The sequence below is a fragment of the Macaca mulatta genome, chromosome 13 (assembly GCF_049350105.2).
Source record: "Macaca mulatta isolate MMU2019108-1 chromosome 13, T2T-MMU8v2.0, whole genome shotgun sequence".
NCBI classification, from domain to species: domain Eukaryota; kingdom Metazoa; phylum Chordata; class Mammalia; order Primates; family Cercopithecidae; genus Macaca; species Macaca mulatta.
Window position 1 is genome coordinate 114052660 of NC_133418.1, and position 17967 is coordinate 114070626.

The window sequence follows — 17967 nt, forward strand, 5'->3', positions numbered from 1 at the left end:
GGGAAATTCCCCGGAAGCTGCAGTGCCACAGTGGCCCCTGGAATTCCTGCGCCCCTGGCAGAGGGCCCTTCCTATGGCCGATGTCCCAGACCAGGCTCCCTGTGCACCGGCACTTCCCAATCTATCCTGGTGCATGAAAGGGGACTGTGACGCTCACTCCACACCCATCACCCTGCTGGGGACACACACTAGACACCACGCCCTGCCCAAGGTCCACAGGGAGACCCCTAGGCAGACACTCCACAGAGAGCTGGGGGCCCGGCGATGACCTCCTGGAGTGCTAAGGGAGGACGAAGAGCTGGCGCCGGCTCCCGCTAGGGAGGATGGAGACCCTCCACTGGGACACAGACATGGTATTCACGCGGAGGCTAAGGGGAAGAGGAGGCGGCCATGTGGCCGGTGATGGAGGGCGTTGGGTGTCAGGCAAGGAGGGCTGGCAGCGTTATGTGCTCAGGGCACTGTGAGTCAGAGAAGAGGGAGTGTGGACGGGCACTGAACAGAAAGGGGTAGGATCGGTCACCAAGGGTCATGTCTGCACTTCACCGAGTGCCAAAAACAACACTAGATCCCACCCACTCAGCCCCTAGCACGGGAATTGGACTGAGATTCCTCCAACCCCGACAGTGGTGGCCAGTGGGGTCACCAAATAAGACTCCAGCCGACCAAGGGGAGCAGGCTAGGGACACTCACACACTCTGGGGGAGTCCTCTGAGGCTGGCGTGGAGGAGGCTCCAGGCGAGAAGCCAGCAGGAACGTGGGAGGGAGAGGGTGGTGCCAAGAGGAGTGGGAGGAGCCCTGGGAGGGGAGAGGAGGACAGGGGAGGACTGACTGGACAGGGTGCAAGGCAATGACGCAGGCCTGGTGACACCAGCTTTCCCATTGGGTGGCTGGGTGGAGGGAGAGAAGTACACTAAGCTGGGCAGCCATGGAGGTGGGAGGGATGGGGACGGAGGAGAGGAGGCAAGTTCCGCCTGGGACAAGCTTGAGTTTGACATGTGGGTGGATAGGTCCCCAAGAAGCAGATGGGAATGAAATGGGACACGGAGGAGGAAACCGGGCTGGGGAAGAAATGCCAGCGTGTGAGATATAGGAAAGGTCTGAAGATAACAGGACGACGATGGTGACAATGACCATTAAAGCAGCTGGCACTTACTGCTGCTGACCTTGGGCCAAGACACATGAATTATTCCATTTAATTTATTCTTCAACCCTATTAAAACCCTATGATGATCTTGATTTTACAGAGGAGGAAACTGGCACAGAGCAAGCTATGGAAACTCCAGGATAAAGGGAGACAATGCGTGAAGCACCTAACGCCCTGCTTGGCCCATGGCAGGGCCACGGCTCCCTTCCCTGCCACATCCACTAAGTGGACACAGCCATGCAGCAGGTGGAACCTGCCCAGGAACCACACTCAGACAGCTTCTAGACCACCGGGACTCGAAGGAGGTCCTTGGGAGAATTTGTTTTACAGACTTAGGACGCTGGTGTTGGAGTTAACATGGCGAGTCCTGGCCTGTTGACAAGAGTACCTCTGAGGCAGTAAGGGTGGGGCCCTGATCCAATGGAATTCGAGGCCATATAAGAAGGGACAGCAGAGAGCTGGATCCGTGCTCTCTCTCTCCTCATGCAGGCACCAAGGAAAGGCCATGGGACGACACAGCAAGAAGGTGGCCATCTACAAGCCAGGCAGAGAGCCCTCAGGAGAAACCAGGCTGTCTGATCTTAGTCTGTGGTTTAAGCTGCCAAGTCAGTGGTATTTTGTGACAGCAGTCCAGGCTGACTCAGACATTGGTATTAGTTTGGGTATTAATACAGGTTTTGGTATTGCCACACACAGTGGGAATGACCTTGTAGCAAGGGTGCAGGCTGGGGAGGAAGTGAGAGCAGGGAGCGGTCAGAGGGTAACCAGGAGGATTGGGAGGACTCCTCCTGCGGCAGGAACAGCAGCGAAACTCACCTCCAGGACCCCACTGCACAAGCACAGACAAGTTCACCTCCCACCATGGGCCCAGAGCCATCCCACAAGCCAGGAACCAGTCTCAAGGCACCAAGCGGCAGCCCAGGATGGGAGATGGCAAGGCAGTGTGTGCCATCCCATCCATCTCTTCCCTCCACCTCCTACCTCATCCCCTCTGACACCCCAGGCAAGTCCCCACAACTCCCCACTCTCCTCTCATGGCTGCCTCTGTCCTTCAACATGTAGGACAGGGAAAGACCAGCTCCTTCCAGGGGTGGCCCAACTGTCCCTGCTCCTGCTGGCCTGAACTCCACTCCTTGTGCTGTCTCAGGTTCCTCAAGGACAGTGACTGTGACTCACTGGTCTGTGTGTTCCCAGAGCCTGTCACAGTGCCCTGCACAGAGCAAGTGCTCCATAAACATGCTCAAAATACTAACAGACTCCTGGCAACCATGACTGTGGTATCAGCTTGCACTGTCTACGTGGCTTGGAAGAGATACATTTCAGATCAAGCTTGTGTCTCTGGCCATTTGCACCAAGTCCAAGGCCTTCATGGCATTCAGACCAAAGGGCTGAGGTCTCCCTTTCCATCTGAAGCATCCCTGCCCTATAACTCCTCCAAGACTGAACCCGCTTCTTGCAGCTTGGTCTTTGTTTCCATCACGGCGCATGTGGCACTAAAAGTCTGTCCCCAGCAAGGCTGTGGCTTCCAGAAGGTGAAGGCCGTGCATCGCCACCGTGTGCCCAGCATGTGCTTGGTACTGACAGATGCCAGGGAAGTCTGAGATGATGTCTCCCTGCAGGGGCCTCCAGAAGCTTCTGGGTGTGTGACTGTGACTTCCTCCTCATCTCTCACATGTCTTGAACACCAGCTCCAGCCGTGTACACTGAGCCTTGCCCCAGGTCAGGCATCCAAGCCCTTCCCTGTCCATGCACCTTGCCTTTGGAAAGAATGTTGTCTGAGGATGGCCCTTTGCCATCCCTCTGGTCTTTATGTATTTTTTTTGAAATGGATCTCGTTCTGTCGCCCAGGCTGGAATGCAGTGGCACCATCTCGACTCACTGCAACCTCTGCCTCCAGGGTTCAAGCAATTCCCCTGCCTTGGCCTCCCAAGTAGCTGGGATTACAGGCACACACCATCACACCCGGCCAATTTTTGTATTTTTAGTAGAGGCAGGGTTTCACCACGTTGGCCAGGCTGGTTTCAAACTCCTGACCTCAGGTGAACTGCCTGCCTCGGCCTCCCAAAGTGCTGGATTATAGGCATGAGCCGCCGTGACCAGCCAGATCTTGCTTTTTAAAATAAGATTTATGTATTTTTTTCAAAAAGAAAAAATAATGCCTGTCTTTATTTTTCTGATTTCACCACAAGCCAATGAAAAATTGCTGAGAGGTATTTGGGAGCCAGTAAAACAGTGGTAGGAACTAGGGCTTTCGAACCAGTAAGGCCAACATTTAAATGCCAGTTCTGACTTTTACTGGCTGTGTGACCTGATATAAGCTCCTTGACCTCTCTGAGCAAAGTGACCCAGAATTATTGTGAGATAATAGAGGAGTCTCCTTTGATTAAATGTCTCTAGTTGACAGATTTAGACTTCTCGTCAGAATGAGGCTGAGACACCCATTTAGTGCTGGGATTACAGGTGTGAGCCACTGTGCCCAGCCCCTCTGGCCTTCTCTACTCACAGTACCACAGCTTGCCCGCGGCAGCTTGGAACACACAGGGCTTGCCTCCCCTGCCTGGGCTGTAGTCACTAAAGCCTGGGCCTCAGAGGGGGTAACGTGGACCTGGGCTGAGGGCCCATGAGGTCAGACCATGACCGAGGCAGGCTCACCCCTCATCAAAACACGCTCTGCACAGGCTGGCAACTCTCGAGCCATGACGGTCTTGTCCGAGAACCAAACCAAGGCCTGCCCGGCAGGCAGCAGCATGAGGGATGGTGACCAACCAGGCTGTGGCCCATCGCCCAGCAAGCCAGACAAGCCTCGAGGGTTTCTGTCTCCTGTGGACATTCCGGGGCCCAGGCCAGGCAAGGTATGTTTGCCAGCCCTGGCTGCAGTCAAAGCTGTCTGTGTCCTTCCCTGCTCCCGGCTCAACTAGAGGCAAGGAACAAGCAGAAACAACAGGTCCCGGTGAAGCCAAGAGCCTGTGAAGCCATTCAGTCCATTTACAGGTGAGAAAAGGAAAATCCAGAAGTGACTTTTGGACCAGGTCTGACCGGCTGCGAGCTGTGGTGCCCTAATTGTTCCCGGAGGAGATAGGATTAAAATGCAACAATGCATGCCTCTGGTTCATCCTGTCAATCACTAGTTCATGGGTGCCCTGCAGAAGAGAAAGATTTCCTCATTCAGGTAACACTGGGACAGCCCAAGTCAAACTAAGTTTAAAAAGGCCCCTCGGTTCGCGCGATGGCTCACGCCTATAATCCCAGCACTTTGGGAGGCTGAGGCAGGTGAATCACAAGGTCAAGAAATCAAGACCATCCTGGCCAACATGGTGAAACCCTGTCTCTACTAAAAATACAAAAATTAGCCGGGCATGGTGGTGCACGCCTGTCGTCCCAGCTACTCAGGAGGCTGAGGCAGGAGAATCGCTTGAACCCAGGAGGCGGAGGTTGCAGTGAGAGATTACACCTCTGCACTCCAGCTTGGCGACAGAGCGAGACTCTATCTCAAAAAGAAAAAGAAAAGAAAGGTCTCTCTAGGCTGGTTTATGGCACATGCTGTATTTTTTGTTTGTTTGTTTGCTTGTTGGTTTGTTTGTTTTTAAGAGACAAGGTCTTGCTATGTTGTCCAGGCTGGAGTGTGGTGGCTATTCACAGGCACAATCACAGTGCACTACGGCTTTGAATTCCCGGCCCCAGGCAATCCTCCCACCTCAGCCTCCCTACAGCCTCCAGGCTTCAGAATGTGCTTCACTAATTCTAGTCTTGGGAAGTTGAGACCCGACTCACAGGAGGCACAGAGGTCATAAAGCCCTTTCAACAAACGAAGCTGAATTTTTTCCTCCTGAGAAGAGAGGCCACTGCTGGTACCATCAGGACTGGGGATGGATACTGCATAATAGTAACATCTAACTTAAGGTTATATTAATTTTGCATAAAATATAAGCATTTTGATCGCTATTTTAATATAAGCTAAAGTTCCTCCGTTGTTTATGTAGAAAAGTAGCTCTCTACCTGAAGTCAGCCTTGCAGTCCTGGACCCGAGGAGTGACCTTCTGGGAAATCAGACCCGTTTGGTTAACGTGACAAGGTGATTTTTTTCTTAGCATCAGCAAAAAATTTCAGTGTAACAAACAGACTGCATTTGGGAAGGCATTTGATAACTGCCAATCTCTAAAGATTTGTATTCAACCTAAAATGATTTGCTATTTTTGATTCTACCAGTTTGAGCGGGTTGGAGAAAATCCAAAGCAAATGACTCCCTCTAACATTCACACAAGGAAAGACCTGTTTGGGCACCGGGACTGCCCGGAGGCTCCTTGTATGTCTGAACCCCATCAAGGCCACCCAAAGTGAAGCCTGGAGTTGAAGCTTCCAGTGGCCATAAAACAGACAGGCTCAAAGAGCAGGCAGTTGGGACACCACGCGGCATCAAAGCAAGAAGCAGACCACATGCAGAAAGAGACAGTTCACCTTGAACTCCACAAGGTCAAAGCGTTCCCAGCTTCCAGTGGCATGCAGTGCTGCTCAGGAGAGGCAGGGGTGATAGGACAAAGAGGAGGGGACGAGACGGTGGTTATCTGTGTCATATGGATATTGTGGCCAAGTTACAAGGTTGTTACTTGAGAAATCGTGGTAACTTGATCACTGCACCCCTACAACCAGACCGAGATTCCACCTTCCCGGGACATGCGGGCATCACGCCGAGCACAGACACAGCAAACAATGCATAACCTACTCTTTAAACATTTCATTTTTTCTTTCAAGCCTGCAATATAATAAGGTGGAGTTATTAAGCCACATAGACACACAAAGCCAAGATCACAGGTGGGGTAGGAACATTTCAATTTGTCAACTTAAACAGCCAAATAAAGTCTCCTCTGGCCAGGCGCGGTGGCTCACGCCCATAATCCTTTGGGATTTGGGAGGCCGAGACTGGCAGATCACCTGAGGTCAAGAGTTCAAGACCAGCCTGGCCAACATGGAGAAACCTGGTCTGTACTAAAAATACAAAAATTAGCCGGGCGTGGTGGCTGGCGCCTGTAGTCCCAGCTACTCGGGAGGCTGAGGCAGGAGAATCGCTTGAACCCAGGAGGCAGAGGTTGCAGTGAGCCGAGATCGTACCACTGCACTCCAGCCTGGGTGACAGTGTGAGACTCTGTCTCAAAAAAAAGTCTCCTCATGTTTTCAGAAGGGAAAAGTATGAATATATGTTATATTTATAATAAAGGATATAAATTTTATTATAAACATATAGTATATACAGTCATGCATTGCTTCATGACAGGGATACATTCTGAGAAATGTGTCATTAGGAGATTTTTGTCATTGTGTGAACATCACAGAGGACACTTACAAAAACCTAGGTGGTATCGCCTGCGACACACGTAGGCTATCTCGCAGAACCTACTGCGCCTGGGCTACACACCTGTAGAGCATGTGACTGTACTGAACACTGCAGGCAACTGTAACACATGGCATTTGTATACCTAAATATTTCTAAACATGGAAAGGGTACAGTAAACATACAGTATTATCTATTGCTGTTATTTTTTGTTTGTTTGTTTTGAGACAGAGTCTCACTCTGTTACCCAGGCTGGAATGCAAAGGTGCGATCTTGGCTCACAGCAATCTCTGCCTCCCTGCTTCAAGCAGTTATCCTCTCCCAGCCTCTCAAGTAGCTGGGATTACAGGTGTGCACCACTACGCCCAGCTAATTTTTTCTGTATTTTAGTAGAGATGGGGGTTTCACCATGTTGGCTGGGCTGGTTTTGAACTCCTGACCTCAGGTGATCCACCCGCCTCGGTCTCCCGAAATGCTGGGATTACAGGCGTAAGCCACCACACTGGCCCAGTATTCTCTCTACTCTCATCTTCAATATACATGCATAGAATCACGTAAGTTTAATCATTTCTACAGATATTTAAATATTTAATTCTAAAGTTTCCAAAGTCTCAAAGGTTTTGCCTTGCACACTTTAAATGCACTGAAATAGCATGCACATAGTTAATGAACCAAAATATCATTGGAATCTAAAGGTTCCTCCTATCAGCACAGGGGAGGCAGACATTCCCAACGTGACTACACTGCAGGGAGCCTTCAGGGCGCAGCCTCTGTTCTTATTTACTGGATGGCAATTGAAGACTGGCTGGAGGCCTTCCTCAGCACAGGAAGGCATTTTTCATACCTGGTTTGGGCAAAGGGATAAATCGGTGAGGGTGAGGTGAGGGGGCTGAATTGCCCAGGTGGGGAGAGTGGTGGCTCTGGAGAGGGTGGAGGGGCAAACAGTAGGAGCCGGGCTGAGCCCCCTGACCCTGTGTTCATTTGCAACACTCTGAGGAGTTCACCAGCCGGTGAGAGTAGAGGCGGAACTGCAGAGCCGTGAACTTAGGAAGGGGCATAACTTCCAAACCTAGCAGTGCTGATGAGCTAAAAGCAGTGCACCAGCCAGGAACAGTGGCTCACACCTGGAATCCCAGCACTTTGGGAGGCCAAGGCAGGAGGATCGCTTGAGCCCAGGAGTTTAAGACTGGCGTGGGCAACATTGCGAGACCCCATCTCTACAAAAAATAAAAAATATTAGCCAGGCGTGGCTGGGCACGGTGGCTCACTCCTGTCATCCCAGCACTTTGGGAGACTGGAGCAGGCGGATCACCTCAGGTCGGGAGTTCGAGACCAGCCTGACCAACATGGAGAAAACCTGTCTCTACTAAAAATACAAAACTAGCCAGACATGGTGGCGTATGCCTGTAATCCCAGCTACTCGGGAGGCTGAGGTGGGAGAATCGCTTGAACGTGGGAGAATCGCTTGAACCCGGGAGGCGGAGGCTGCTGTGAGCCAAGATCATGCCATTGCACTCCAGCCTGGGCAACAAGAGCGAAACTCCATCTCAAAAAAAAAAAAAAATATATATATATATATATTAGCCAGGCGTGGTGGTGAGCAAGAGGCTGAGGTGGGAGGACCCCTTGAGCCTGAGAGGTTGAGGCTGCATTGAGCTATGATCACACCACTGCACTCCAGCCTGGGCAAGACCAAGTCTCAGAAAATAATCATAATAAAAATTGGCCGGGCATGGTAGTTCATGCCTGTAATCACAGTACTTTGGGAGGCCAAGGTGGGCAGATCACTTGAGGTTGGGAATTTGAGACCAGCCTGGCCAACATGGTGAAACTCTGTCTCTACTACAAATACAAAAATTAGCCAGGCGTGGCAGCGGGTGCCTGTAGTCCCAGCTACTCAAGAGGCTGAGACAGGAGAATCGCTCGAACCCGGGGGGCGGAGGTTGCAGTGAGCCAAGATTGCACCACACTCTAGCCTGGGCAACAGAGGGAGACTGTCTCAAAATAATAATGATATAAATAAATAAAAGTGAGTGCAGAGCCTCTGCCCAGCCTGTCAATCCAGAGCGTCCACTGAGGCCTGGGCCGTCTTGGTGATTGCTGTGTGGCCACAGCGAGGGCGACTCTGGTCTAGATGGAGCTGGGAGATTGCACTCCACGTCAGAGGGCTCCCCCACCTACCTCCGTTTGCCAGGAGGTGCTCCTGGGCCTTCCCCTTTGAGTCCTCCATGACTTCCACCACGCTCTGAGCCATTCTTCTTATGAGGCTTTGGAGAGAGAAGAAAAAGAGCTGGTCAGAGTAGGAAGCTGTCCTCAAAATACTGTCACATGCTGCTGGCAGGAAAAGTAGCCGGTGACACCCTTTGGGGGAATAATTTGGCAAGATGTATGAAGAGGGTTAAAATGCCAATAGCGGCCAGGCACCATGGCTCACACCTGTAATCCCAGCACTTTGGGAGGCCGAGGCAGGCAGATCACTAGGTCAAGAGATAGAGACCATCTTGGCCAACATGGTGAAACCCCGTCTCTACTAAAAATACAAAAACTAGCCGGGCAAGGTGGCGGGCACCTGTAGTCCCAGCTACTCGGGAGGCTGAGGCAGAAGAATTGCTTGAACCCGGGAGGCGGAGCTTGCAGTGAGCAGAGATCGCACCATTGCACTCCAGCCTAGGTGACAGAGCTAGACTTCATCTCAAAAAAAAAAAAAAAAAAAAAAAGAAGCTAATAACCTTTGAACCAGTAATTCCACTTCTGGGAAGCTATCTTAAGGAAACGGGACAAACAGAAAAAGCTTTCTGAATAAAACGATGTTCTTTGCAGCACGCTGCTGACAGTAAAGAATTGGAGACAACTGGAAGGTCCTACAATAGGGAATTGTTTAAGTAAATGATGGCACATCTAGCTGAGGGATTATTAGGGAGCCATTGAATATAAAGCTTCAAAGAATTCCTGATACTGTGGAACAAAGCTTGCATTATAATGTTGGAAAAATACCAAGATACAAACTCCTGCAGGCAGTAGGGACACTGGCTACGATGACATGAAAGTGATTTTCCTACTTTACATATTGTCCAATTATAATCAGGTATTGCTTTTATAATTAGAACATTAAAACTTTTTGTCTCTGAAAAACATACTGAAGGCTTCAGAAAGTACAGCATTTGAAGGCAAAAGGACTCAAATTGGCCACAGCTCTGTCAATTACCAAATGTAGGATTTTAGCCAATTTTTTTTTTTTTTTGGAGACAGAGTCTTGCTCTGTCGCCCAGGCTGGCACAATCTCGACACACTGCAAGCTCTGCCTCCCGGGTTCAAGTGATTCTCCTTCCTCAGCCTCCCATGTAGCTGGGATTACAGGGGCTCACCACCACACCCAGCTAATTTTTGTGTTTTTAGCAGAGACGGGGTTTTGCTAGGTTGGCCAGGTTGGTCTCGAACTCCTGACCTCAAGTGATCCACCTGCCTCAGCCTCCCGAAGTGCTGGGATTACAGGTGTGAGTCATCGCGCCCTGCCAATTTTAGCCAAACTGATGTAATTACTTTGAGCCTCGGTTCTCTTACCTATAAAATGTGGATGATACTCATTTTACAGGATCATCATGAATATTGACATAACCAATCATCTCATAGCAAGGAGAGTCTGCTCCAGGAGCCTGAGCCATTAGAACTCCAGTTGGAAAACAAGTCAAACTAGGAGCAAAGTCTGAAAGTTATGAGGATCCAAATTGTTGCCTCAGGCTCTCTCCACATTCTCCCCGCCCTCAGGGGGGAGGTGGTGTTTGCAGGAAGAGCGGACTCAAGTCACTGAATCCTACATGGAGTACAAGATCTTCCACTGCTGCAGACGCTGGCCACCCTGGCCACTCGGACCGGAGCCCAGAGGCCTAGGGCCCAACACAGAAAACAGAGGCAGGGACATGGGAGGCCCTGATAAAAGGAAAGGAAGAAGGAGAGGTAGCACCTTGCTTTCCTGACTCTCAAAGTCACGTGTTCATGGTCAAAAATGGAAAAATACAAGTATAAAGTAGTTAACAAAAATTGAACAACCATACTCCCCCACCCAAGAGGGAACATATTTCACATTCCGGCATATTTCCAAAGGCTTAACACTTGCATGGTTTATGTGAGTTAAGGTCTTTTTTTTTCTTTTTTTTTTTTTTTGAGACCGAGTCTCGCTCTGTCACCCAGGCTGGAGTGCAGTGACCGGATCTCAGCTCACTGCAAGCTCCGCCTCCCAGGTTCATGCCATTCTCCTGCCTCAGCCTCCCGAGTAGCTGGGACTACAGGCGCCCGCCACCACGCCTGGCCAATTTTTTTGTATTTTTAGTAGAGACAGGGTTTCACCATGTTAGCCAGGATGGTCTCGATCTCCTGACCTCGTGATCCACCCGCCTCGGGCTCCCAAAGGGCTAGGATTACAGGTGTGAGCCACTGCGCCCGGCTTCTTTTTTTTTTTTTTTTTTAGGCAGGATGTCGCTCTGTCACCCAGGTAGGATGGGAATACAGTAGTGTGATCACGACTCATTGCAGCCTTGACCTCCCAAACTCAAGTGATCCTCCACCTAATTTTTAAATTTTTTTGTATAGACGAGGTCTTACTATATTGCCCAAGCTGGTCTCAAACTCCTGGACTAAAGTGATTCTCAGGCCTCAGCCTCCCAAATTGCTGAGATTACAGGCATGAATCACTGAGCCCAGCCAGACAGAGTTAAGGTCATCTTCTGATATCACCTATTATTTAGTAGAGTCGACCAAGTATCAGACATTCTATAATCATTGCCTCATTTAATCCTCACAAAAATTCCCAAAAGTTGGGTATCATCTCATTTTACGGATGGAGAAACTGAGACCCAGAGAAGTAGTTTGCCCCATCCCTTCCAACCATCCAGTCATTATGTGGACTCCAAAAATGAGGCTCTCAGCCATCAGGCCACACTGCTATCTTTACCGTCACTGTGTCCCATCCTGGGATTAAATCTCCACCAGTATGATGGCATTTCTTAGAACAGTAGCTAATAGCGTCTTACTGATTATAACCTCGGGTAGATTACCTAACTAATCTCAGTTTCGTCTGCAAAATGTTTTCACATTTTTACAGTTTTCAGCTGTAAAATGGGGATGACACTCCTTATCTCATGGGATTCTTCATGGAGTTTGGTGCCCGATACCATTGTAAGGTATCAGAGTCTGTGAGAGACACCCTAAGATATGCTCTAGGCAACCTGGGTGGACTGTTTTGGGTTCTCTGCCCCATGATTCCTGGGTAGATTTGGCAGGAGATCAGAGGGAGGGAGAGTCTGGTTCCCTCCCAGTTCCAGTGACCTCAATCCTCTTGTCCCTGCCAGCCTAGAGGTTGTGACAATGTCTCTCCGCCAGCCTGGGTTCCTGCATGGTTCCTGTGATTCTCCTGTAGCCCACACATAACTCTGTCTCCCTATAAGGAGCTCCTCCTCAAATTATCCCGGGCATAATTTGCAAGTGGATCTTCTGTTATCTGTTGGGACCCTGACTCCATAAATTCATTCGTTCATTTGTTTAGCAAATTTCATACATCAAACAACTACTACGTGCCAAGCACTGTTCTAAAATGTCATGGACAAAACAAAGTCCCTGCTCTTTTGGAGCTCCTATTTTAGTGCTGCCAATGGTTCCTCCTTTATCCTTACGGCGGCCTGTGGGAGTTGCTGTCTCCTATCACCACATCCCTTATAATATTTTGAGTAGTTATTCGTTTACATACATCCAGCACCTACCACAGTGCCTGATTCACAGCAGCTGCTCAGCAACGTTTGATGAATGAATCAATGAATTCTGGCACCCCTACTTTCTTCTGTCCTAACAGACCTGAGAACTCACTCATCATTTTGCTAATGACTCTTTAGTGCTCCTTGTCCTCGCCTCTATGAAGTTTTTGTTTCTTTTGTTTTGTTTGCTTTTCATTTTTGAGACAGGGTCTTACCCTGTCGCCCAGGCTGGAGTGCAGTGGTGCTATCTCGGCTCCCTGCAACCTCCACCTTCCAGGTTCAAGCGATCCTTCTGCCTCAGCCTCCTGAGTAGCTGGACTACAGGCATCTGTCACCAAGCCCCGCTAATTTTTGTATTTTTGGTAGAGATGGGATTTCACCATGTTGCCCAGCCTGGTCTCAAACCCCTGAGTTCAAGCAATCCACCTGCCTCGGCCTCCCAAAGTGCTGAGATTACAGGCATGAGCTACCACACCTGCCCTTCTGTGAAGTCTTTAACTACATAGAAGTGTGGCCCGTAGCCATATACATGACACCAGAAACGTCTCCGAATAACATGGTCTGATGAAGCTCTACTGCTAGAAAAAACCCTTGTTCCACATACCACAAACAGTCCTGACTTAGCTGTGATCATTAACGATGGTCATCAGTGAATTGCAGTATTACTGAATCAGAAAATTTTTCTCATTGAAAGGGAACTAAGGCCGGGCGCGGTGGCTCAAGCCTGTAATCCCAGCACTTTGGGAGGCCGAGACGGGCGGATCACGAGGTCAGGAGATCGAGACCATGCTGGTTAACACGGTGAAACCCCGTCTCTACTAAAAAATACAAAAAATTAGCCGGGTGAGGTGGCGGGCGCCTGTAGTCCCAGCTACTCGGGAGGCTGAGGCAGGAGAATGGCGTGAACCCGGGAGGCGGAGCTTGCAGTGAGCTGAGATCCGGCCACTGCACTCCAGCCTGGGTGACAGCGCGAGACTCCGTCTCAAAAAAAAAAAAAAAAAAAAAAGAAAGGGAACTAAGAGTCTAGATTCTGTGTTAAATGTACTTTTTTTCAGTCTACAGTTCGTTGTGAACACTTTTTCACAGGAGAAGACTGATTCCTCATTCCTTTCATTTACTGTACTGTATTTCACTTCACAGCTGTATCATAACAAATTCGCTACGATTGGACATTTGAGTTAGCCACTTTGATATGGTATCACAATAATACATACATTTTGCTCACTTGTGCAGGTATATATAAAAAATAAGTTGTCCGCATCAGAAAGCTGAACTTTGTTAAAAAATAAATAAATGTATTTTTAAAAAGAAAAATGCATTTTAAAAAATGCATTTAAAAAGAAAAAATAAGTTGCTAAGAAAGGAACTTCTGGAATTAAGAGTATGAACATTTAGAGTTTTAACAAGCAAGACTAAACTACCCTACACATGTACAAAGCTAGTGTACACTCACACCCCAGCGTATGAGACTGCCTGCTTCCCTAAACCCTTGCCAACATAGGTATTATGAATCTTTGTAATCTCTGCCAATCTGATATCTGAAAAACTATATCTCATTGTTGCTTTTATTTGCATTTCTTTGATCATCAGTGAGGCTGGAACATCTTTTCTCATGTTTGGGTCTATAAAAGCCTATTTTCTTCTTCTGTGAATAGCATATTCATATATTTTGCTGGTTTTTTCCTGGCTTGTTCATTTAAAAAAAGTTTTGTTTTGGTAGGGCCAGGGTCTTGCTATGTTGCCCAGGCTGGTCTTGAACTCCTGGCCTCAAGTGATTCTCCCACCTCAGCTTCCCAAAGTGCTGAGATTACAGGCACTGAGCCACCATACCCAGCCTCTTTAAAAAAATTTTTTTTATTTATTGATATATATGATTTTTTAGGTGTTTTGAAGACTCCATTCTTTTTTTTTTTTTTTTTTTTTGAGACGGAGTTTCACTCTTATTGTCCAGGCTGGAGTACAATGGCGCGATCTTGGCTCACTGCAACCTCCGTCTCCCAGGTTCAAGCGATTCTCCTGCCTCAGCCTCCCTGGTAGCTGGGATTACAGGTGCCTGCCAACACGCTCAGCTAATTTTTTGTATTTTTAGTAGAGATGGGGTTTCACCATGTTGGCCAGGATGGTGTCGAACTCCTGACCTCAGGCGATCCACCCACCTAGGCCTCCAAAAGTACTGGGATTACAGGCGTGAGCCACCATATCCGGCCAGAAGATTCCATTCTTGAGATAAGGTTTTGAGCTAAGTGACATCCCCATTTTAGAGATGAAAAAAAATTAAGACTGAGAGAGCTAAAGGTCACCCTACACGGTAAGCTAGTGTCGAAGCATAAATTGATCATAAATCTACACTATTCCAAGGCCCATGGAAATTAGCTCTTCCATGTTAGTCTAAAGTAAACTCTGGCAGCTTTATGTGAAATGCCAGGAAAAAAAATTTATATTAACCCATAAAAGATGGACAAACCATATTTTTAATTAAAAAAGCCACTGTAAACAACAGATAAAGACCTCGATTGGGATGTTGGTTACACTGATGGATAGGACTTATTTGTCAAAACTCTCCAGCCTGTTCACTTAAGATGTGTACATTTCACTGTACGTACCTTTTACTTCATTAAAAAAAAAGAAAAAATTTAAGCAGATACTGCCTTGGCCAAGTGACCAAAGTTAACGTCATACACATGGAAAAGACCAATGCTCTGTGCCTCCTGCGATGCACTGAGGAAAACATCACCTCTGCAGCATTTTGCCAAAACTGCATAACCTCAGTCTAGCCATGAGGAAGCAGCACGAGTTCAAATTAAGGAGCATTTTACAAAATATCTGACCTAAACACTTAAACTCAGAGCCATCAAAGTCAAAAAGGCCAGGCGCAGTGGCTCACGCCTGTAATCCCAGTACTTCAGGAGGCCAAGGCAGGTGGATCACGAGGTCAGGAGTTCGAGACCACCCAGGCCAACATGGCTAAACCCCGTCTCTACTAAAGACACAAAAATTAGCCGGGTGTGGTGGTGCATGCCTGTAATCCCAGCTACTGTAACCCTAAACCCTTCCAGGTTTAGGCCGGAAAGGTTTGAGGCTGAGGCAGGACAATTGCTTGAGCCTGGGAGGCAGAGGTTGCAGTGAGCCGAGATTGTGCCGCTGCACTCCAGCCTGGGTAACACAGCGAGACCCTGTCTCAAAAAAAAAAAAAAAAAAAAAAAAGAAAGAAAGAAAGAAAGAAAGAAAGAAAGAAAGAAAGAAAGAAAGAAAGAAAGAAAGTCAAAAAGTCTGTGTAAGTGTTCCCGTTTAAATAAGGCCAAAGAGACATGACAATTTATTACAGAAGACAGGAAGTCATCTCAGTTTTTACTATTATCTGAGAAAATATGCCATTTTATTTTGGTAGAAAGTCTGCTTTTTTCTTTTTTAAACAGATGGTGTCTTGCTGTGTGGTCCAGACTGGTCTCAAACTCCTGGCCTCAAGTGATCCTCCCACCTTCCTTCTGAGTAGCTGAGACTACAGAAATGTGCCACTGTCCCCAGCTTCGAAAGCACACTGTTGAGACAAACGGTGATATCCAAGTGAAATCTGTAGACCGAGTACCAGTACTGCATTCCTGATATTGACCATCATACTAAGGTACATAAGAGGATGTCCTTGTTTTTAGGAAATACACCCTGAAGTTTTTAGAGGTAAATGAACATCATGTCTGCAACTTACTGTTGAAGAGTTCAGAGTTCAGAAAGAGAGAGAGAAAAGACAGAAGCAGAGACAGAAACAGAGAGAAAGCAGATGTGGTAAAAGTATACGAAAATTCTTTTCTTTTCTCTCTTTTTTTTGAGACTGAATTTCACTTTTGTTGCCCAGGCTGGAGTGCAATAGCGTGATCTTGGCTCATCGCAACCTCCACCTCCTGGGTTCAAGCAATTCTCCTGCCTCAGCCTCCCGAGTAGCTGCGACTACAGGCATGCACCACCATGCCCGGCTAATTTTGTATTTTTAGTAGAGATGGGGTTTCTCCATGTTGGTCAGGCTGGTCTGGAACTCACAACCTCAGGTGATCCGCCTGCCCTGGCCTCCCAAAGCGCTGGGATTACAGGCGTGAGCCACCGCACCTGGCTGACAATTCTTTTTATTGTCTTTCATACTTTCTGGAAATTTGAAATTGGGTCAAAATAAAGCATTTAAGCATGTAAAGCATATAACCCCACTTAAAAAATTATGTCAGGGCCGGGCGCAGTGGCTCAAGCCTGTAATCCCAGCACTTTGGGAGGCCGAGGCAGGTGGATCACGAGGTCAGGAGATCGAGACCATCCCTGGCTAACATGGTGAAACCCCGTCTCTACTAAAAATACAAAAAACTAGCCGGGCGTGGTGGCGGGTGCCTGTAGTCCCAGCTACTCGGGGGGCTGAGGCAGGAGAATGGCCTGAACCCAGGAGGTGGAGCTTGCAGTGAGCCGAGATCGCGCCACTGCACCCCAGCCTGGGCGACAAAGCAAGACTCCGTCTCAAAAAAAAAAAAAAAAAAAAAAAATTATGTCAGCATATACCTAAATAAGAATCCTAAAAGAAAAGAAACCGAACTGTTAACACTGCCTATTATCTTCATGGATACAAGAATGGAGACCTGCAATTTCCATGAATTTATGTAATGCTATGTTTTAATTTGTTAAAAACATATCACTTTTGCAAATAGAAAATAAAAGAAACTACGGTTGGGTGCAGTCACTCATATCTGTAACCCCAGCACTTTGGAAAGCCACGGTGGGCGATCGCTTGAGGTCCAGGAGTTCCAATCCAGCCTGGCCAACATGGTGAAACCCCATCTCCACTAAAGATACAAAAACTAGCCTGGCGTGCCAGTGGGCACCTGTAATCCCAGGTATTTGGGAGGCTGAGGCACGAGAATCACTTGAACCCAGGAGGCGGAAGTTACAGTGGACTAAGATTGGACCACTGCACTCCAGGATAGGTGACAGAGGGATACTGTCTCAAAAACAAATAAAAAAAAAAAGGAAGTAAGAGAAGCTGAAAATAAAATAGTAAATGATAACAAAATAAACAATAAATAATAAAAATAAACATAGCAGCATTATTAACAATAGTCAAGGCCGGGCTCTGTGGCTCACACCTGTAATCCCAGCACTTTGGGAGGCCAAGGTGAGCAGATCACTTGAGGTCAGGAGTTTGAGACCAGCCTGGTCCACATGGTGAAACCTCATCTCTACTAAAAATACAAAAATTAGCCAGGTGTGGTGGCGCACACCTGTCGTTCCAGCTACTCGGGGAGGTCGCAAACTCCATCTCAAAAACAAACAAAAAAATAATAGCTAAAAGGTGGGAGCGACCTAAGCATCCATCAATGGCTGAGTGGATACAGAGAATGTGGTGTGTCCACACAATGCGGCACTGGCCAGCCTTAAAAGGAAGGGAATTCTGACACATGTTGTAAGACATTGAAGACATTATGCTGAGTAAAATAAGCCAGCCAGAAAAAGGCAAACATTATATGATTTCATTCATAGGCAGTACCTAAAATAGTCTAATTCATACAGAGGGAAAGTATGCCAGGGCCTGGTGGAGGAGGAAATGAGGAGTCACTGTTTAATGAATACAGTTTCAGTTTTTCAAGATGGAAAAAGTCCTGCGAGTGGAGGGTGGTGACGGATGTAACAGCAGTGTGAACGTACTTAACGCCACTGAACTGTACACTTAAAAATGGTTGGCCGGGTGTGGTGGCTCATGCCTGTAATCCCAGCACTTTGGGAGG

The 17967-nt window shown here is 47.9% G+C and overlaps 1 protein-coding gene across 8 annotated transcripts in view; it reads right to left on the minus strand.

The window, feature by feature from the left end:
- ATP6V1C2 (ATPase H+ transporting V1 subunit C2) overlaps positions 1 to 17967 on the minus strand; it is a 66271-nt gene that overhangs the window by 23261 nt on the left and 25043 nt on the right. For 4 of the 8 annotated variants that reach the window (XM_015111711.3, XM_028831973.2, XM_077960143.1 and 1 more), the window contains exons 4-5: positions 8652 to 8737; positions 5865 to 5894 (exon numbers count right to left, since the gene is read on the minus strand). In XM_015111711.3, the coding sequence (XP_014967197.1) occupies positions 5865 to 5894; positions 8652 to 8737 (116 nt within the window). Of the gene's footprint in view, positions 1 to 690; positions 5431 to 5864; positions 5895 to 8651; positions 8738 to 17967 lie in introns of those variants that run through there. The other 4 variants (XM_015111712.3, XM_015111714.3, XM_077960141.1 and 1 more) reach the window with 2 other exon arrangements.